The 22,461-nt window shown below is 37.3% G+C and overlaps 2 protein-coding genes across 2 annotated transcripts; one reads left to right on the forward strand and one right to left on the reverse strand.

The window, feature by feature from the left end:
- Window positions 1-1,493: 1,493 nt before the first annotated feature.
- LOC121423121 (cytochrome P450 3A6-like) lies at window positions 1,494-12,991 on the forward strand. The gene is made up of 12 exons (XM_041618410.1): window positions 1,494-1,996; window positions 2,346-2,439; window positions 3,234-3,383; window positions 3,925-4,041; window positions 4,808-4,896; window positions 6,076-6,224; window positions 6,808-6,938; window positions 7,166-7,336; window positions 7,729-7,949; window positions 9,086-9,223; window positions 10,765-10,927; window positions 12,391-12,991. Exons 1-12 carry the CDS (start codon window positions 1,914-1,916, stop codon window positions 12,466-12,468), a joined length of 1,584 nt encoding a protein of 527 aa, XP_041474344.1. The 5' UTR covers window positions 1,494-1,913; the 3' UTR covers window positions 12,469-12,991.
- Window positions 12,992-17,172: 4,181 nt separating this feature from the next.
- On the reverse strand, window positions 17,173-18,429 carry LOC121423142 (forkhead box protein L3-like). The gene has a single exon (XM_041618442.1). It carries the CDS (start codon window positions 18,355-18,357, stop codon window positions 17,368-17,370), a length of 990 nt encoding a protein of 329 aa, XP_041474376.1. The 5' UTR covers window positions 18,358-18,429; the 3' UTR covers window positions 17,173-17,367.
- Window positions 18,430-22,461: the final 4,032 nt, after the last annotated feature.

Consider the following 22,461-nt stretch of genomic DNA (forward strand, 5'->3'; position numbering starts at 1 on the left):
AGATAAGGGTCCATAGTTTCATTGTTTTTCTTGTACTTTCTTCCTTCAAAATAGTATTTTTTTCACTATGAGATAATTTATGTGTATTCCAACACTAGTTCCACTGATTTTCTTCAAAACGACAGGTACACTGTAATTAAGAAATGAAGTGCTAATTTAGTACTTACAGTGTTTGCATAGTGAATGCAATACGAGTGCTGATTATCTAGTTTAAATTTGAACTAGAAAATCAGCACTCGTAGTGCAGTCACTATTCAAGAATTGTAAGTGCTTGTAAGTGCTAAATTAGCACTTTAATTTCTACAGTGTATCAAACTGACAATGTTTGAAACTAACGTTACCTAACTATAGGAATAATTTACTGGGAAATAATATACCTGTAGAATAAACTGTATTTTTACAGTGGGGCCATTGACTAAATGTTTGCACAATAATCAGATAAAAACACGATTCTATAACAAACTTAAAGGAAGCACACTTTCAACTTGAAATAGTCGCCCTGTTGTTAAATATGTCGTCTTTGCAGAGAGGCGGTTGCAATCTTTCCAATGACTGTCCGTTGAGAGCGCAAACCTGAACTAAGTTTATTTTTATTCAATTAATGATTTATTCCGATTAATCGAATTGTATGGTAACGTAAGTTACATCACGTATGTTACATTTGTGGATTAAAATGGTTAAGTTAACATATTTAATGAATCTTTACTCGGACCCCCATATGAAGTGCGGTTTTACTCCGTTAGTCTCAACTCTGGAACAAATATTCAGAGCTATGTACCTTCATACCTATTTGTGAAACGTTATTAAACTTAAATAGACCCCTTTTGGTTATATAGTAAAACAATGTTATTGTTTTAGTTCTCAGCTTGATAGCATAAACATGCAGAATAAAAATGGTAACGGTAGATCTGGCGACACTTTTGCAAGAGGTGTAGCTATTTATTTTAAAACAACGGTTAGCTTTTAAAAAAATTGTATATTTCATGAAATATTTAGCTGCCTTTATGAAGCTGTGATTGTGAGTATCATCTCTGTACTTATATTTTTAGTTGAGAAAACATGTAAAATTTTCACTGGCGATCGACATGCACTTTTTAGCCTTCAGCCTAAATTCAACTCTCCACACCGGCTTATATGGTTGAAACTCGCCTCCGAAATAACTTGCACTTTTGTTTTGGTATAAAATAAAAACGCAAAATCATTCTGAAAAAGCTTGAAGTCTCAAAAAAGTGGGTAGTTACCACTGGCGATACGATTTTTTGCCAATTGTCCCGAAATAGATACACGCGGACAAAAAAGGGATCCAAACCAATTAAAATCAAGAAAAGTTGTAAGATGATTCGAATCCGACAAATACTTGTCGGACAAATAATGCTGATGAAGGTTTTTACCCTCTGCCCGCCTCGATCCTTTAACCTTAATTCTCCCATAAAATACTCAATCCATGCTGTACTGAACTTGGCTCGAGCGAAGGATGTGCATTATTATCATCGAGCGCTGATTGAGTGTACAGCACAGGTTTCGCAGAACACAAAGTTCAAGTTCTCAGACTATATTATGTACATGTATGCATATCAATAATGCACGCAAACATAACCCGACAAATAATGCTGCATGGCTGTTAGTTGTACATATTATTTGGAGTGGCCCACTGAATGGAATTACAACACGTGAATTTCTGAAAGAATACAGAAGTCCGTTTCGTTTCTGCAGTCTCGTCGCTATCACAACTATTGCAACACAATCAGCAATAGGCCAAATGGTTGATTTCTATAGATTCTTGGATTTCTAGGATCGTATGATCGAGCTTGGAGTATAAGACGATATAACTAAACTGAATAGTAATTGCACCTCGTACATGTCGTAGGCCGGCTCGTAGAATAGCTCGAAGTCGGTAGCGTCGTGCATAAACCATGGGGTTTCTCAGCTTGTTGAGTGGATTCGTGTCAATGACTACCTTATATCTCGTGGTTGTCTTGATCGTCATCTTCTTCGCGTAAGTCTGCTCTCTTACTGTATCTGCATCCCGGCTCCCTCCCTCTCTCTTGTTCAAATTCCCAAAGATCATGATTACGATCATTTGTTATTATTATCATCATTATCATTATGATTAATAGTATTAGAAGTAGTAGTATCATTACAATTATTATTATCACTATCATCATCATCATCATGATTATTATTATCATTATCTATTATCATTATATATTATTATAATAATTATCATCATCATCATCACCGTCATCATCATCCTGTTGTTGTTATTAAGCAAAGAATAATATTCTTAGAAACGCATCATACATTTAATCTTTAATAGTTAGCATGTTCTATCCCCCCCCCTTCAGGTATGATTTCTGGACACACACGTATTTCAAGAGGCGAGGAATTCCAGGGCCGCCTCCAAAACCAATATTTGGAAATGCGTTGGATTTCAGTAGAGTGAGTATATGGTCAGGGAACACATTTCCCAATATAGTTTGAACTCAGTTAAGTAAAACACGGGTTTAATCAAATCAATTTCAGCAGTGTGAACGGAGCCATGGCTAACATCGGGGGGGGGGGGGGGGCTGTCATCACCATTTTCTTAGTGATTCTCGTTAACATTTTTCTGACAAAAATGAGAATTATCACTCTGGGGCGGATCCAGGATTTTCCAAGGGAGGGGGGAATATTTTCCCGATAAAAATTTGACAAGCCAAAAAAAAAATTCACCTATAATTGAAGGTCATTTCGCCCGCGGAAAAAAATGAGGTCCTCACTTTCAAAAAGCCGGAGGGGGCACACTTGCATAAAAACGGTATATTCACATTACAAATTTTGATTACGGCTCTCAAAAGGAGGGCATGGGCTGGCTGTGCACCCCCCCCTGGATCTGCCTCTGCTATCACTTTCACGCAACCTATATATATATATACATATATATATATATATATATATATATATATATATATCTACTTATTGAAACAACACCAGTTTGGAATCAAACCGCTGCTGTTTTAATACTAATTGTTGTTGTACAAACACCTATCTGGTGTTAAACCAAAACGAAACTGGTGTTGTTTAAGGCTTCTCTGATGTGGACATGTATAGATTCCAGGCTGGTGTTAAATCAACACCAGAGTTATTGCAATGTGGTGTTAAATTAGCACTGGCGTTTTGCAGTGTTGAGTTATTTCAATTTCTTTGTTTACCTTGATCATGTTCCTTTTCCCCCCTCAATCATAACCCTGCAGCCTAGCTGTGAAGTATTGGAGGAGTACGGGAAAAGATATGGCACCATTTTTGGTGTCTATCTGTGGAGGAAACCTATTATCGTGATCGCTGATGTCGACGTGTTACGTAATGTCATGATCAAGGACTACCATCGATTCTACAATAAATACGTAAGGAAATGAAATATATTATTATTACTGTTTGATATATAAAAAGACACGAAATTTCAAATCAGAGCAACTTGTTTTCCAAAGCAGAATGACTGGAATATGATACCTATAATAATGATAATGATAAGTATAAACTATAACAATTTACCAGCTGGTCTTTTCTGGTTCCCTTTTCGTAAAGACTTGTTAAAAAATATAATGTAATACATACTTTAGAATCACGGCAGCGCCACAGAAGGGCAAAACAATATAAAAATTCGAGATCTTGGCCGTGCAATACTTTGTAATACTCATGTAATTCATTTGAATAAGTATAGCGTCAACTTTTGGTCACCTCCCCCCTAAAATATCATGACATCCTCGCGCCAAGAATGTATATAGTTGAACTCAATCACAATGTTAGTGTACAATTTTGATTATTACCATCATCAAAAAGGAAAGGTAGACTTGGCATTAAATGCAGATATGCATTTGTCTTGTAGGCATGTTTAAATTCCATTTTTCTCAGTGGATTTTTTTTGTCTTTGTTGCCATTGTTCAGCCTATGCCGATGAAATCAGGGGTATTTGATCTCGCACTATTCCAGCTCAGAGATTCACAGTGGAAGAGAATTAGGGATATCATGACCCCAACCTTCACTGGAAAGAAAATGAAAATGGTAAGGCACGAACGTAGAGGGCGTCAATAACATCGGTGTTGCTGAGGACACCGGCACCCTCACCCTCTTACGTTCGTCAATGTAAGCTACTTTGGGGGGCTCATGAAAAATCTTGAAAGACATCGCTTAGATAAAGACGTAAATATTCACAATAAAAATTGAATTGTACGTGTCTTAAAATCCGAACGACAACACAACGACTTTTTGAGAAAAAATGATACTTTTAATGTGCAACAATTATAGTGTACTCAATATTCAAGTGCGATCAATGCATTAAATACCCCGGGTAAGGCTGATCAGGTGATCAGGTATTCAAATAATTCTTTCCTACGTGGTACACATTATTACACCTGGGTGGAGAGTGTTGAATGCAGATAAACGCATTGGCTTTAGATTGTTATATCTTGACTTGTTTATGAATGTTACATTTGACTAAAAACTTCTTTTGAGTACGAAATGTAAAGAAATTTAACTCAGTTTCATTGATAAGGATGTATAACAATTTTATTGACTTTTATCATTCATTTACGCCTTTTCGCGTCATGATAATGATCGAATTTAAGATAGAAAAAGAGATAAAAGAAATGACAGGTGCAGCCATTATGAAATTTCGTTAGTTTGATTAAAATTAAGTATGACAGAACAACATAGTTTAGCATCATTTCCCTATTCAGTTCAGAATCTAATCCATTAACATAATAGTGAATATGACATAACAACTTGATCAGAATGTTTAAAATCTATATTACGTCTAATTTTGCAACAGATGTCAGATACAATAAACAGTTGTGCAGACACAATGGTCGAGAAACTTCGTCAATCTTGTGAGAAAGATGGGAATATCGATACGGTAGAGTAAGTAATAAACATACTCGTTTAATGAGGATGTGGGGAAAGAGAAACATTAACAAAAAGTTCTTAATTAGAAAAGAAAAATCGTAATACACATTTGATGAAAAAAATTCATGATGCATTATCTGAGAAGGAATGTCATATTTTTTTTAAATGTTAATCAATTATGAATATAATCAGAATCAGTCTTCTGCATACGCATTTATGAAGAATAATGTAAACGTCAATTCATCATCGGGATTGCGAACCATTAAAATAAGGGAATCTGTTGATTTCGTATTACATTAAATATAGGAGACCTGCTTATGGTGGACATCAAAATATGTAAAATTCCTCCCAAAAAAATAGTTGATGGTCTTAAGTTAAACCGTCTTTGATATTGCATTCCAAAATTGGTTATCGAGACTAATTGACATTAGCAATTTAGGGTGGTATTTTCATTTGACCATCAATAATCAAGATAGCGCAAGTACAGATGTTTTGTTAATGACATTAACGCCAAGTCATTGCTATCAATCATGTTAGTTAAATATATGCCAACGTCGTTTTTCTTAATATTTTGATCTTCGTATTACGGTGAATAAGCTTGTATTTTTATAATACTTTATGTTCAGCTGTTTTCACAACTCTGTATTCTCCATTATTGTATTCTGATATGTTTAAACTCCTGTTTGATATTTCCAATTCTCAAATCTCTCGACTATCTATGTTAATCTTTTACCTTCTTCCCCTACGCCCTCTTCCTCTCTACTCCCCTCCCCTTTCTCACCTCCCTCCCACTCTCTCCACTCATGGGCGGAAATATCAGGGGAACAGGGGGACGCGTCCCCCCCCCCCCTTACTAAAAAAAGTAGGGGGCACAATATCAAGTGTCCCCCTCCTATTTTTTTATCTTTAATGATGAAAGAAATTAATCTTTCAAAATGGAAATAAAACATTATTTTGGACGAGCTGACCTTAATTCTTGTTGATAAACATTTTTTTTGTTTGTCAATTTCTATCGGTCGAAATGTCCTTACATTTGTGGTGATAACCCCCTTTTTTGCTTGTCAAATTTGCCAGCCCCTGGTCCCCCTATCTTTGGGGAGAGATTTCCGCCCTTGTTTCCACTCCTCTCCTATTCCATCTCCCCTTTTCATCTCCATCTCATCCTCTCAACATATTTTTTCTTTCTCCTCTCAGATTGTTTGGAAGTTTCATCATGGATAACGTAGCAAGTTGCGGATTTGGTTTGAAAGTCAACTCCCAGAAGGACAAGGCCGATCCCTTCGTCGAGCACGTGTCTCGGTTCTTCAAAGTGTCCTTCACGTCGCCTGCCTTCATGGCTGTCTGTAAGACACAATACGCTGTTATAAACTTGGGTGCTAAAACTAACACCAGTCGGTGTCTATAGAAGAAGCACACTAAGGTGTTAAATTTACAACCTAGTGATTGAGCATGACACTTAAAAGTGTAACAAGAAAATGTGTTGTCGTAACACCAATGTTCTTTATTCTTATGTTTAGTTTGTTAATTTTTCTTTTGTTATTTGTTATTTGTATGCGCCTTGAGCATCTCTTAGAGATGGATATGTTGCGCTTTATAAATATTGTTATTATTATTATTATTAACTAACATTGACTGGGACTGGTGTCGTCCTCAAAGGTTAAAAAGTTAAATAAAATTACCGCAAATTATGCTGGCGCAAATATTCACTACTGAAAGATACGCGCCGTATAAGCTAAAACATCAACAACAACAACAACATAGTTTTGATAAAAGATTATCTACGTTACATAAAGCGTCTGCGTAGTGAATGAGGAAATTCCCTATTATTCTGGCTTCAGCCCGGTTATTATAAAAAGCGATTGCCCATTCAAGCAATATACTGTACATATATCTTCTTGTAACCTGATATATGTTTTTCATATACAGCATTCATGCCGGTTCTGAAGCACGTCTTCAGATTTCTAAATATCACCTTGTTTCCCAAGGACGTCATCGATTTCTTCTCTGACGTCACAGAAAAGGCGGTAGCTCTGAGGGAAAACAATCCAATGGAAAAGGTTAGATAGCATCCAGATAGTATCGGCAATGATAGTGATGATTATAATAACAATAATAAAAAAAATGATAATGATGATGATTATATAATAATGAAGCTAATAATAAAGATGATGATGATAATAATATCAACAATAACAATAATAATGATAATAATAATACTTATGATAATGTTTCAAAATGTTTTTGATCTCCATTGATTGTTTATTTACGTTCTTTGGATAAACAGGGGGCCGATTTTCTCCAGCTTCTCATCGATGCCAAAAATGGCCAAGACGAAACGGCAAATGAAAACGATGATGACGACATCCACAACAAATACTTCAAAAATGCCGGGCCAGATGATGATCTCCCGAGCAAGACCCAGAAATACATAACGAGAGAGGAAATGCTAGGACAGGTAATGTATTTGAAAATGTTACTCTAACTTTTTTTTCTAAAACGATGTGTTTTAAAAATATAGATAATTGCCAAGATGAGAACTCCAGCACTTAATTTTCTTTCGAGTAAAAGTTTGGGGATTATCGCAATGCCTACTAAATCTCATCAATAATAATGAATGATGGAATAATAAAGAACTTCGTGGTCATGATCCTAACCTCTCCTTAATGTTTACACTCTCTCTTCTTTTTCTCTCTCCTCTTCTTTTTATCCCACTACTTGAAGAACTAATTGGTCCCTCCCCCTCTTCTCACCCCGCCTGGGCGTACCCTGAAAGTATACAACTCCTTTGATTTCTTTGATTCAAATGAAAATACTATGATTTGTCATTTATATTTCTATTTTTCCCAGTCCATCATATTCATTGCCGCGGGCTACGAAACAACTTCAGCATTACTGACTATGTCCTCCTACCTCCTTGCTACCAACCCCGATCACCAAGACAAACTCATCGCCGAGGTCGACGAAGTCGCACCAAAACGCGACGACGTCAGCTACTCGACCATCTCCAAGATGCCCTACCTAGATCAGGTTATTTGTGAGGCTCTCAGGATCTACCCGCCTGCTACGCTGTAAGTGAGCTTAGAACTTATTTCATATGATCTTTTTCCCCCATCGGATATTCCCAATGCAAACAAATTTGATGCATGTAATTGCAATTTAACTATACGTGAAAGGAAGTCATATGTAGTTATGTTTCAATGTCACAGAACAAAATATTCCCCCCAAAGAACGAAGGTATCTTGCAAAAAAAGAATTTGCTCATGAAATTCTGCAATCGGAAGGTCGTTTAGCCAAGGCAATTTTGATTGCACACATTGTTGCAGGAAGTCGATCAGCAACCAATGCAAACTTGTATTGCATTGCAAGAGCTCAGTTGCAAAAGGGGCTAGATCCACAAAGATTTTTTTGGAAAAGAATATTTTTCAAAATTAGAAGACAGGTAGATTTCTTTTGTTCCCAATATTATGTTGACATATAGGTATTATGAAAATTTATATTTGCATAAGAATATTGCAATATTGGGGAATAAAAAATGATTTTCTTGGAGTTAAACAGTAGCGAGCGTTGGTCCGCTCCGACACCTCAACGCCCGACACCGTTCCAGCAATCCTGTGTCCGCTCGTAAAACGCTTAATACCGCTCCACCAAAGTTTGTGCGACGTTAATCACCGCCCAGGCAAAGTTGGCGAAGCAGCGGTGGTCCAGCGTTTAAGATCTCTTCGTTGGCATTGCGGACCCAAGCGTCCACGAACTTGCGTCTAGCGGTGCGGAAATTGCCCGCTCCTCACTGTTTGCAATGTTTTGTGCAGGTACAAAACTTTCGGAGCGGTAGGAAGGATCATCAGCGGTGGCCGAGCGTTTACGGCGTTGCCTTAACGGGGGCCAACTTCTGTTAAACGGTGGTGAACGCTAACGAACGGTGATGATTTTTTTTCACCGCTCCAGGAACGCTCCAGCAAAGTTTTGGCGGTGCGATCGGGCCGTAGCGCAAACACAATCATCATCGATCAAGGAGGTAGTCGAAATTATGCACCCCCCCCCCGTCCTTCACGAATACCATTATGTTTCTCTCTTTATCTCTCTCGATCTGCTGGCCTCATTTGTTTAAATCCATATTTATTTGTTAATAAAATGCATAATTTTCAGTTCATTTTGGGGGTTTTCCCAGTTCAATTATTTGGGTTTTTTTCCTCCAATCACCCAGAACCGATCGTCAGTGTGGAGAGACCTGTGTATACAATGGTTTCACGATTGAGAAGGGGTCTCATATATGGATACCACCCTACAGCATTCATCGTGATCCGGATCACTGGCCTAATCCCACCAAGTTTGATCCAGACAGGTACGACATATTTTAACACCAAATAATATATTAAAAAACCCTTCAGACAGGCAGATACAAAGGAATAAAGTTATGCATGTACGAACACTTACTCAAAACAATTCTTTCACTGCACTGGTTTTTATTCAAAACATCAGTAGAATTATGGAATATCAATTGACCGGTTCGTAGTTACTTCATGGACGATTTCGGTCAAATGACCTTTCATTTCTTTCATTATGATAGGCAGATTTCAAAGCAAGATATTACGTAAGTTTGCCTTACATAGCAGGATGAAGAAATTGAATAGACCAGGTTACTAGCATAGCACACCAATGAACACTTTATGAAGGTACTTGTTGCATTCCTACTTTGAATGCATATCATAGCATGTTGCACAATGTACTTAGCAAACTGTGAAATACCAGTCGTTTGTGGACGCATTGTTGTTTTTTGTGGATGTAAATGAACACCACTATTCAAAAGAATATATGAATAGTCAAGACATCAAAGTTTGTGCTTATCTCATTAGATTTTAAACCACTATGTCACTTTAGTACAAATGACCTTCCTCTGAAATACGAACTGGCTTATTTTGATGAACAATTGTAATAAATTTAATATTCTACTTCTTTCTTTTCTTATATGTTTTCCGTAGAAAATGAATATCTGATTCTATAGTGACTAAATGCATAACGCAAGTTTATTCGTCTTTTTATATGGGTATTTTCTCACTTTACCCATTGACCTCTCATATTATTCCACTATTTCTAGAAGATTGTCGAGAGCATGATGTCCCAGGCAGTTGCATAATCTGTTTTTTTATGGCCAGAGCATGACGTATAGGAATTCATAAATAATGTCATGAGCGAGCGAGGCAAGCAATCAAAAATTTACTTTTAGGAAGGGGAAGTTTTACCACAAGCCACCCCATATGATATCTAGTGGTTTCAGAATGTATTCTTACCCTAGTTTTGAAGTAAAAAACATAAATTAATAATTAATGCTACTAATAATACTTCATTATATAGTGCCTAATACCTATTTATCAGAAGTCTTTGAGCGCTCTTCAATAAATGCAGCATATTTACCCCGACTTAATGGCGCTCAAATCGTTTCAAGGAATAAATTCCTGCCAGGTACCCATTTACCTCAACTGGGTCAAGTGCGCGCGCAGCCCAATACATGAATAGATTTGTGGGGGTGTCGTTGTCTCGTGGTTACTCGTCTTCCATTAAGAGGGACGTGGGTTCAAATCCCTGCCAATGCGTATTATACTTCAGCAAAAAATTTACCAGCATTATGCTGCCCTCAACCGAGGTGAGGTGAGTGGGTACATGGCAGGATTAAGTCCTTGAATTCACCAAGCTCTTTTGAGCAGCGGGAGCTATAGCCGGAATAATATTAAGTGCACAATTGAATAGACAACAAGATCATCAGCGCCTCATAAATGCTACACATTATCATTATTAGATATATTGGGGAGCGACCCTTAAATGTTTAAATTTTTCATCTTCTTCAATAAATTGACCTTAATTTTAATCTTTCCCCTTTTCCATAAGATTTACCAAGGAGAATCGTGAGGGCCGGAACCCCTTTACCTGGATTCCATTTGGTGCTGGACCTCGCATATGTATTGGTATGAGGTTTGCTATGATGGAAGCCAAGATGGCCCTTGTCCGATCATTACAGGTTGTTCGTTTCGAGGTCTCACCTCTTACGAAGGTAAACTTTACATCAAAAAGAATAATGTATATTTATCTCCGCCTTGCTACCATGCATGTTTGATCTGAAAAAATAAGTTAGGAAGAATTTTTTTCAAATTGTGGGATTTGAACCTGCCAACTACTGATTTCCCTTAAAATTGTATTTTGCTATCTACTTGCCCATCGAAAGAATTGGTGTTTCTTAAATATTGACAACGATGTCTTACAACAAAGGAAATAATGCTTTTACTAGGTTTCAAGCATGGCATTGGGAAGCGGGGGTACTGGGGGTGAAGCATCCTCAATATTTTCCTTTGTGGTGCTGCGTGTGTTATTTTCCATAGGCAGCACCCCTGGTATGATGAATGGCAGAAATTAACGACATTTTGTCGGAAAACCGTTTTTTGGTCAAATTTGTCGGGACCGAAAGCACCTTAATTCACTCTGAGTGAAACCCCTTCTTTTTCACTTCAGCACCCCCACTAAAAATTCAATCTCAGGACCCTGGTTTCAAGACCGCATTCGATTTAAATCACAACTCGTTAAAATCTATACAGTGAGTGCCACAAACAACGATACCAAGATTTATCAATGATTTATCATAACTTAATCACAAATACAATAGACAAATGACCAACCATTGTAAAGCTTAGAATCTCCTCTTTCATCTGAAATTACTTAGATTATTTCTCATTCAGGCATGAGTGAGCAAAAACAACTTGAAGAGGGGATACCAAAAAGTAATTTGGCGGGCTGTATCTGGGTTTCAAAAGAAAACCACATTTTTAAATAAGTCCAATATCTGCCCTTTAATGTGATGCCTCATTTACAGAAAATGGTCAAGAAATAACAAAGTTCTGGATATTTGAAATAAGGCTTGAATTTCAATAATTTCATAAAATGAAGAGGTTTTACAGGCTAGTGTTTAAACTCACTCGACACTCCGTTTTGTTGATGATCAGCCATGCATTAAATCTTTTGTTAACCATGCGATATAGCTTCAGTAAGAAAAAGGGGGGAAAACACGTTAAAAGCATTGTTTCGAGGAAACATAAATTTTTTACTTCTTGACAATTTTTTGTAATTAAGGTATCAAATAAAAGAGCAGATATTGAACTTTTTAGGCATGTGATTTTCTTTTTGAAATTCAGATACCCCCCGCCAAATGAATTTTTGGTATCCTTTCTTCAAATTGTTTTTGCTCACTCATGCGTGAATGGAGAATAATCTAAGTAATATCAGATGAAAGAGGAGATTCTAAGCTTTACATTGGTAGGTCATTTGTCTATTGTATTTGTGATTAGGTTATGATAAATCATCGCTTAATCTCGGTTTCGTTTTTTCTGGGATGCACTGTCTTATGAAAAACGCAGTAATCAGTTTACCGAGTGGTCCATTATTGATAATTTCTTGCAGTAATGCCAAGAAATAAACCCTCTACCTATCACAAACCCTTTCCTTTTTATTTCCGTTTTTCTCCAGATACCACCGGATGTCGGCCCAGCTACTATACTTAACCCTAACGATAGCTATGTTTTGAAGGTTGTACAACGGTATTAATAAAAAAAAATGAGAGGAGGGATAGCAAATCAGGATCTGTCGCCCACACCATTTCATGATGCTTGAGCAACAAATATCAATCGAAATTAACGGAAAGCGACTGGGCCACTTTCCTGATAACTTATGAGGGGATCGGTAGTCTGCTACGCCAAAATTAGATTAAATTATTGCTTTTTGAACACTCACACAAACGGAAGATGAACCAAGTCAATATTAGAATTGTTTACATAAAAAAATAATGAGTGAAATGAACACTTTGAACCCTACTACATTTTCTCGTTTTCCATGATTTCTAAATTTTCTATCAATTTTAGCTACATTATCGAATATATCCATGCAGCAATCCTTTCATTGTTTTAATGCAGATAGACTATCTTTATTTAAAAAAATTGGAGGAAAATAGTCCCACCTCAGAACCTCCACCCCCCCCCCAAAAAAAAGTCATAATTCTATTTAGCAAGGCTCTGTCAGTATATTCAGCCAACTTACAAAGGACAAGTCCACCCCAACAAAAAGTTGATTTGAATTTTCTAAAAAAATCCAACAAGCATAACACTGAAAATTTCATCAAAATCGGACGTAAAATAAGAAATGAAATGCTATAATTTTCTCATTGTCAAGTGATACAATCAATTTTTCCTGAACATGTGGAGTTAACATTGTTTAATACGTTATGCTTCAGTCAAGTTGGTCCTTATTGTCAAATCTATAAATAATGAAATATTGCATCATTCAAACAATAAATACAAAAGAGTGATGGACATCATCGACTGACTCACCTAGTTGTGCATATCAGTGTTTTTGTGAAAAATAAGCGAAATTTTAAAATGTCATAACTTTTTATTTTACATCCGATTTTGATGAAATTTTCAGCACTATGCTAGTTTGATTTTTCGCTATCTATTCAAGTCAGCATTTTCCTGGGCTGGACTTGACCTTTAAATTCATAGAGCTCCTGTGGCAAATTCACATTATCATCTCATGAAATAACAGGATTAAGGGTATTTTCATTCTTTTCAAAACTTTCATCATCATAACCTTGTTCATTGAATGAGTGACTTTCATATCTGTTCCACAATACTTGAATAAATTTTTGCATAAAAAATTCAAATCATCCCTAAAGTTCTTTCAGGTTTCTTGTGTATGAGAGTTAGAAGAAATCCTATGGTTAAACTTACCGATTGCTTATTAATGCCATTCAAGCGTTGAACTATCAGCATAAATATGTTTTCAGCCAATTTCGGTGAAGGGAGTTTGCTTGAAGAGTGAAAGTGAAACTTAAATGAAGGTGGCAGATTAAAATGTTGATGCAACGACCCCAGACTTTCCTGCACTCTCGACCGTCATAAGACATAAAGCTGGTTTCCACTAAACTGGTTCCACGAAAGAGGTTTGCTTTGTAAATGAGAACGGGGTCTAAGTATGTTTTCACAAAGTCCAAATGATGCAATGCCCTTCCCCCAAGTATCTCTAGCATTTGTTCAAGTAAAGGCCTGGTCCCACTGGCCGACGGACACAAAACGTATTCAGAACAGATACAGCAGACAAGCAAAATTTCGGGATGGCCCCATCCTTTTCATCCTGACCAGACATTGACGAAATGGGTGAACAATGAAATCACAGTGGACGGATGCTCGATGGATATCTATATCTTCTTCCGTCGAGTACAGTCCTCTTTACAGAGTATAGTCGTACTTGGCTGAGGCCGCAATCATAAAACACATGGCATTTGGTGCAGTTGATATAAAGCGTATGAAACACGCATGCAAGGAGTACACAGCGGATACATTACGTTTCCCCAACGGATGGCAGATTCTTTTCCGTTTCAAATCCTCTCTGCATCCGTAAGTGCATTGGGACCAAGCCTTAAAAAGGCTTGCACAAGTTCACTACCAAACGCGTACAACCAACACACAATAGATACGTGGATTAACCACTGACTCGGGTTAGTCATCAATAGCAAAAGAATCCCCCACACTCATTGATGCATATACTCCTTTGTTTCTTAGCAACCTTGCTGTGTAGTGAAAATTCGATGAAAGCTAGCAGGAAATTAAGTAAAATGAAATGAATACATTTTCATCTTGCCACCTAACATATAAAAATATGGGTTAGCCCTTTGCTGCGAAAAAGCTGCTTCTGTTGTTGTTTGTTTATTTGTTTTGGGGGCAATATCATGCCCATCTTATTTGAACTAAACGTGTTATTTATGTTGTAGATGCCGTATAGAATGCTAGTAATGGATATCGCATTTGTGATTTTTTTTTCAAATGTGGGATAACACAAATCACACCGACCCCCTTATAATATTGGTTATTAATTTGCTGACTCTGAAATATCACTCGACAAGGTATGGTAAATGGTTTCTTATCAATATTGGTCCATCCTTTTGAGATATCAAATGAAAAAAGCACCCACAATGGGCAGTGGACCCGGGGGGGCCACTTACATTGACGAGTGGATACCATGCGCGACCAAAAAAACACGTAAAAAGGATGTCTTTTTCACGATAGGGCACGTTACGTACGTAACGTGATAAGGGTGTCAAAAACACAAAAATAATGAAAAAAGGGTATCTATTTCGCCAGGAAAATTACGTGTTTAGGGTCGAATTTGCGGGGATGATAAAACAAAATTAAAATGTTTTATAAAGGATGTCCTTTTTGCCTCAACACTTCGTGTTTAGAGTCCGATTTGCGCGAGGTGTAGACGGTTGGGTCGTACTAAACTAAATAGGATAAAGCCGACGACCAAAGGACCCGTATAAACAATAAAACATTCCTGTACTTGTTTAGGGGTTCATTTCAGGGAATATTTGCCAAGAGTTTTGTTTCCAATACTTGTTAAGGGATGGGTTTCACACACCAATACTTGTTAAGGGTGCATTTTAAGAATATGAAAATTACGTGTTTAGGGTGCTTTTCGAGACCCCATGGTCGCGCATGGTATCCACTCGTGAATGGAAGTGGCCCCCCCGGGGCAGTGGATGACCAATCGTTAATCTGCAGCTCAAATTCAACGATCCTAAAAATGAATTATTTGCATTAATAATCGGGGGCTGCGGAAGCGGGAGGGGGGGTGGGGGGCTTCAGCCCCCTACTTTTTTCCAAACACATGTACAAAAACGTAAAAATGACCATATATGATCGTGATTCTTTTTTGCCTGGATAGCCCCCCCCCCCCTTCCACTTTGAAAACCGTTCCGCGGCCCCTGATAATGTTGCGTTAATATCTTTGTAAAGCGCTTTGAAACCCTTGTTAACTGCGCTTTATAAATACGTGTTGTTATAATTATAATTTTTCTTATATTTCTTATTATCATTATTAATATAATAGTAATATCATTATTATTATCATCATCATTATCATCGTAATTGTTATTTATGAAAAGAAAAAAGTGAAGATTTGGGGGATATGGCAGAGGATTATGTATTTGTAAAGAATCACATTTTGTCAGTCAAAAATTCTTCTAATGCCAATTCGTCCAATTGCCAACTCGTCTACCCCCATTTGGTCTATCATCAGTTCGTCTACTCACGACATGGGTCTACTTTCATTTAGTCTAATGCAATTCCGTCTAATAGCCAGTTGGTCCAATAGCCATTTAGTCCATATTCCATTTGGTCTAATTGAACTAAAGTGTTAATTGTGCAAAATGAATGAAAAGAAAATGGGCATTAGACCAACTGGTTATTAGACGAAATGGTAATAGACGAAATGGTGACTAGACGAAGTGATGATTGGACCAAATGGATATTGGACTTAGTGGTTGTTAGACGAAATGTTGACGGACGGGATGCCATTAGACTAAATAAATGAAAGTAGACCATGTGGTGAGTGGACGAGTTGGCATTGGACGAATTGGCAATTTACCATTTCAGGAATGACCCGAATGTAGGGGATCGGACTTAAATTTAGGTGAAGAGAACAAGAAAAAAAAGCGAGAAGAAAAATCCCAATCCTGAAACTCAAAATTACCATCCTTATCCAGATCCCCGTTCCATTTTCAGTGTTCCTCTGACTGATTTTTCTTTAGCCTTTTATTTATTTTTTTTAATATTCTACGTTTCTCAGTATCGGTAACTCATCTATAATTTGATACTTCATTGTATTGCGTATAAGGGAACATATTTTACAGGGCAATTTGGCCTTGTTCTAGTTTCCTTTTTTTTCTTTTTCAACTACTGAATTTTGTTTTACCATTCTTTTTTAATGAAAGGCTTTGTAATGAAAATTTATTTAGATGTATTTTTATTTCTATCAATTTGTATCTAATTGCATTTATTACATTATATTGTAATGACCTGTTTTTATGTGAATTTGAAATAAATAAACAATTCTTTTTTCCTCGCCCTTCTGTCGCTCTCTCCCACTCCTTCTTCCTCTATTTAAGCACTTCCTTTCTCGATTGTATCAACCTATCCCCTCCTTGATCTTCCGCATATCGCTCTTTTTTTCTTCCGATCTCTATTCACGAACTCTCACTCCAAATATACGAGAAAATGCATATTTTACCTCTAAATAACAACATCACAAACAAAAGCACAAAACATCAGACATGCATTCAAATTGACTTCAACTAGTCAGCGCTATGCGGTATCAGGTTAAGCGATGAACGGTCAATTTGAATGCATACTTATCGCACAAACAATCTCGCATTAATAATTTGTAACGTCAATTAAACATAAAATAACTATTTGAGCATTGAATTTGTCAAGATCGTGTTTTCACTAAATGATACACAAACGATGTTGTCGTACAACATGTCAAGCAATACTCACAAAATTAACAATAAAAAGTAACAATAATATATTCATCTTAAAAGTCATTCAGAGTAATATATAAGTCTCTTTGATTGTCAAAATCAATTTAGTCTCAAAGTTCGTAACAGCATTGCACTTAACAGGATCCTCCCGAAGACCATGCAGCAATTGACGACGTTGGTAGCATGGACGGTGGCGATGAAGACTTGGAGTACGATGGATACAGGACACTAGGGCTGATCCCATGAGCGAGACGATACCCTGCTGCATCACTGGTGGTGGTCGATGAACTTAGGGATGATGTCATCGGATTGGAGAACATCGGGCTCGGCATGGTGAGGGGTATCCTCTCTGCTACACTCGGGCGATAGGTCGCAGGAACAGTCGAAGGCAGGCAGTACGGATGACTTGTTGGCATAGGAGGTGGAGTGTACACGGCTGCACTGACTGGATGATGAGTTGATACAGTGAGAGGATGAACCCCAGAAAACATGGCTAGGTGCGACTTGGTGATCAAATCAGGATGAGGAGCATACGTCATCGGGATGTAACCGGGATGGATCGGGCCAGGAATCACCGATGGATAGGCGTAAGGAGAATAACTTGCTGATCGAGCTCGACGACGGGCTTGACGTCTCCTGTAATCACCCTTGGCGAAGTCCTCCAGGTTGGCAGGATGGATGGCCCAGAAATGTCCTCTGCCGTCTCCGCTTCGTCCAGCCTTGATGAAACACTCGTTGAGGGAGAGGTTGTGACGAATACTGTTCCTCCAGCTCCGTTCGTTATCCTTGAAGAATGGAAAGTGTTTCATGATGTATTCATAAATGTCACACAGCAATAGACGCTTCTCCTGCGAGTTGATAATAGCCATAGCAATCAGAGCAATGTATGAATGAGGAGGTTTCTTGGCTGATGGTGGGCTATCACAGATGGATAAAGCCCCTGAGCTGGTGTTATCTGATGGACTCAGAGCTCCAATGCTGCTTTCAGGGCTAGAAGACCTGTCATCAGACTGCTCTTCTCGATGAGCTAGAACTTTCATCTTAGGATGATATCGCACCTCTGGACTGAAACGGCTTGGCTTGGAGTCACTCTGAGCGAGATTGTCAATACTGAACAAAGTCATGATGAATTATTAGATTGAGAACCGCTTGATATGTTTTCAGGAGTCTGGTCAAAATGCAAATGTCCCTTCGTGCAGGATATCACTTCTTCTTATAGGTCCAACTTCACTTCCTCGCGTCAATCAACCTGCGAATGTGAATGATCGTCTTCTAATGCGCTGCATTCATGTTGATGAGGACATCATTGAGCATTGTTGACCAACAATACACCTATCCGGACCGTGTTTAAGCACCACTGCCAGTCATGACCTAGACAATGACCTTTCGCCTTTCACCCCGACCATGGAATGCCAATCACCTAGCAGAGTGACGTACGTTTGAATAGGCGGGGCTTAATTCCGGCACGCGCTATTGTCATTGGTCTAAATATTGGATAACTCCGCAGCGAGTCAAAAGAGTTTCTTATCATGATTTAATCTTTGGAGGAGATCCTCCTACTAACTAGCTTTCTTGGAGTATAGTTGAGAGGGCAAACTTCGGAGAAGAGATGATACTACTCGACAATGATGAAGGCGCTGATAATCCCTGTCCATCTTTGTACGCATTTGTATTCACCTCAAGTAACCTACTCATCTAAGAACAATCTAGTCCACCAATGAGTACTACTTAAATGATGAACTTCTATTCAGTTGGGATGGTGATCATGCTGAGTTTTTAGAGGGTTCTGGCAATACATTTGCTGGTTAATAATTATATTAAGAGAAAAAGGATTTGTCGATCTTCATCTTCATGAGAGAAGTAGATTAGAACATTGGCTAATTTGCTTGTCTGGCGGATGATAATATGTAGCTTGAGAAAACGGTGGACGAAGTCGTGTTTGTTTAGGTTATTGCTCTGTTTGTACAATAAAATATCATTTACCTATATAATATCATTATCGACAACGAAGACATCGTTATATATCAACATATCAATTTCGATAATGGAGAGAAATTAAGTAGGCTATACATTTTTACATTTCCTTTTTTAAGTTACTGTTTTGAGTATCGGGTCTACTTTGAATAATCGCACGAACCTTTTCCCTATAATTTTTAAGATTATTTTGTAAATACAGTGCACTGTATGTACTTGTACTAGAATACGATTTAGAAACATTACACACTTGGCAAACCTAAGGCCACTGATGCATTCTTATCATTGCTCTTCTTAGTTTATAGTTTATATGACACCAGGTGGCAGTCGCTTTCAAGTAACGTCCCAGAAAAAAAAATCTTGCAGAATTTCATTATTTATAAAGGTGTTTTGTCTAAACTCAATTCCATCAATTGTTATACTTACACCCTGCTTTTAATGAAAACCAACTCCTTTCACGGTGGACCTTCCTGCTTGATCTTTTCCCATAAACGATGAAAATGAAATATATATATACTGGAATTCAGGCATAGATTTTAAACCGGCTTTATTTTGTGAACTTAATCCCAGTCGTTTGTATATCAGTTCATTATAAAATCACACCTTTGAAATCAATGTAAATAATATACACCTTTATATATTCATTCTGTACGATGCAGACTTTAATTTGATTTGTATTTATTTCTGCATTCACATCAGACTATACAATATACACAAAGGTAACAAATATATGACAAATAATGTGACAATAATTAGGTCGTAAAATAAGCAATGAAAAATTAAAAAATATCATATTGTTCATTTAACGCAAATTTGATTTAAAGAAATGCAGGAGACCGCCATCGTGAGCATTTTATAACACTTTGCATACTAATGATAAAATGTAAACCATTGGAAAAGAGGAAAACAAATATCATTTCGAAAATATCTATCAATTGCATAGTTACCATAATATCTAAGCCTAAAAAATCTGCAGTCACATTTCCCCTACGGCGCTGCGGCCGTATATACGGCGAGTCGAAAACAACCGTTTTAGCATTTTATGTACCAGCTATACATAATAATTATGGGTGGTTTGAGTAAAATAAAACAGCTGTTTTCGAGTACGGTTGCGGGAGGGGAAATGTTACCACAGCATTATTTTTAGCTCTACCAATTCGAAGTACGGTTAAGTTTATTGGTATACTGATGGGAACGCCGAAGCTGGTTGGTCCATCAAGTGAAAATGATTCCATACTGATCAAGAATATGCCATTTTGAATCAGGGACCGGGGAATGGTTTTCAAAGTGGGGGGGGGGGGGGTGGGGGCGCTGACCATGCAAAAAAAACACAATCCTATGGTCATTTTACGTTTTTGTGCACGGTTTTGGAAAAGAGGTGGGGGCTGAAAGGGGAAGTTCATCCTGAAGAAAACTTTGTTGTAAAAATAGCAGAAAAATAGTAAAAAAATATTGGCGAAGGTTTGAGGAAAATCCGTTAAAGAGTAAGAAAGTTATTAGAGTTCAAAATTTTGGATTTGTGACGTCATAAACGAGCAGCTGCCCCATGTGTTATGTAATATAAAATGCAAGAATTTCAAATTTTGTATGGTTCCTGATGACTTAATTTTGTTTTCCATTCATGATCGGGTGTGAAATGATTGGTTTATTGATATAAAAAAAGGTACAGTGAAAACCATTTTCAATTTTCTGAGAAAATGACATTTCATTGATTTTTTACCATTCGCTATGTAGGAATGCTGCTCGCATATGACGTCACAAATCAAATAATTGAAATTCTAATAACTTTTTAATTATTTGATGAATTTTTCTCAAACCTTCGGCAATATTTTTTATTATTTTTTCTGCTATTTTTACAATAAACTTTTTGTCAGGGTGCCGGAACTTCCCCTTGAAGCCCCGTCCAGCCCCGCGCTTCTGCGGCCCCTGCAAATAACGTATTGGCTTGACCGATCTGGCTACCATTTTGTTGGCGTGACTGCAACAAAAACATTTCACTTCACACTTCCATAGAAACACATTCACCCTCTGAGCTGACTGGCAGCTGAAGGACTCTATTGTTTCAAAATGGCGGATTAAGCAGCTATTCATTGACACTCTTATGAATACGCCTGTTTCCTGAAAATGACACTTGAAGAATGAATCGCGTAATAATACTATTTAATGGCGATTAACTGGTAATTTCAGTGGATGAAGCACAGCATGACAAAGGCGTGTTAATTTGTAGAGGGGTGAGTAGGATTAGTTTACATGGAAGAATGTCGAAATGTATCCACACGAAAGTGTATCGGCTGTCCCATAGCAAGTAGGCCTAGTATCTTTAAAATTTGTCCGGTAAGGGATTTTGTTTTTCTTGTCGTGTTAATTTGAGATACAGATTTGTAATATTTATCAATAAATAAATGAAGCAAATAAATAGAAATATGAAGTGGGAAACGAAGACGCGATAACCCTTTTGGCCCGTACAATTTATTATGATTTAAGCATGTAAAGAAGGGGGGTTAAAGTGACGTAAAGTCGGACTTGAAAGCGGGATTTGTTGAAGTCATTTTCTTAAAAATCCACCAAAGCATAAAAAAGATACTTTGTTTATTTTTTGACGCCATAAGAGAGCACCTCCTCCATATAGATGGATTCGAAAAGATGCAATTTTCACGTAAAATCAATTTGTTTTGATATGTAATCAAAGCGATTCTATCAACAAAAATACCCCATCACTGTGAACCATAAGAACTGGCAATTTATGTTATTCATGTTACTGTTAGATGGTAACGGACCTAAATGGGAGTAGAATTTTAATTTTAGAAGCCGTAAATCTGTTATTATTTTGTTGGTCTCGCTAATTCTTCTTTGATACGAAATGTGTTTCTTTCATTTATTAAAACCATTGATATCAGCTAGGAATTTGCGCTTGATTGATTACATGCGATCATTTTTTTAGCGTCTGCTGTAATCCATAAGAAATGTAGGCAACATTTGCATTCACGGTCCGAAAAAAAAACGTTTTTTCACACAACATTAAAGGTCAAGCCCACCCCAGAAAATTGTTGATCTGAAAAAATAGACAAAATTCAAACAAACTTAACGCTGAAAATTTCATCAAAATTGGATGTAAAATAAAAGTTATGGCATTTTGAAGTTTCGCTTATTTTTCACAAAACAGTGAAATGCACAACTCAGTGACATGTAAATGGGTCAGGCGATGATGTCAATCACTCACTATTCCTTTTGTTTTTTTATTGCTTGAATTAGAC

The sequence above is a fragment of the Lytechinus variegatus genome, chromosome 10, assembly GCF_018143015.1.
Source record: "Lytechinus variegatus isolate NC3 chromosome 10, Lvar_3.0, whole genome shotgun sequence".
In the NCBI taxonomy this organism is placed as follows: Eukaryota; Metazoa; Echinodermata; class Echinoidea; order Temnopleuroida; family Toxopneustidae; genus Lytechinus; species Lytechinus variegatus.

What these genes read in the sequence shown, in the direction of transcription:
- LOC121423121 (XM_041618410.1), top strand. Translation starts at nt 1,914, where the DNA reads ATGGGGTTTCTCAGCTTGTTGAGTGGATTCGTGTCAATGACTACCTTA. An exon ending in GCCTGCCTTCATGGCTGTCT is followed by an intron (nt 6,225 to 6,807) that starts GTAAGACACAAT and finishes TTTCATATACAG; the next exon opens with CATTCATGCCGGTTCTGAAG. An exon ending in ACCAAGTTTGATCCAGACAG is followed by an intron (nt 9,224 to 10,764) that starts GTACGACATATT and finishes CTTTTCCATAAG; the next exon opens with ATTTACCAAGGAGAATCGTG.
- LOC121423142 (XM_041618442.1), bottom strand. Translation starts at nt 18,357, where the DNA reads ATGACTTTGTTCAGTATTGACAATCTCGCTCAGAGTGACTCCAAGCCA.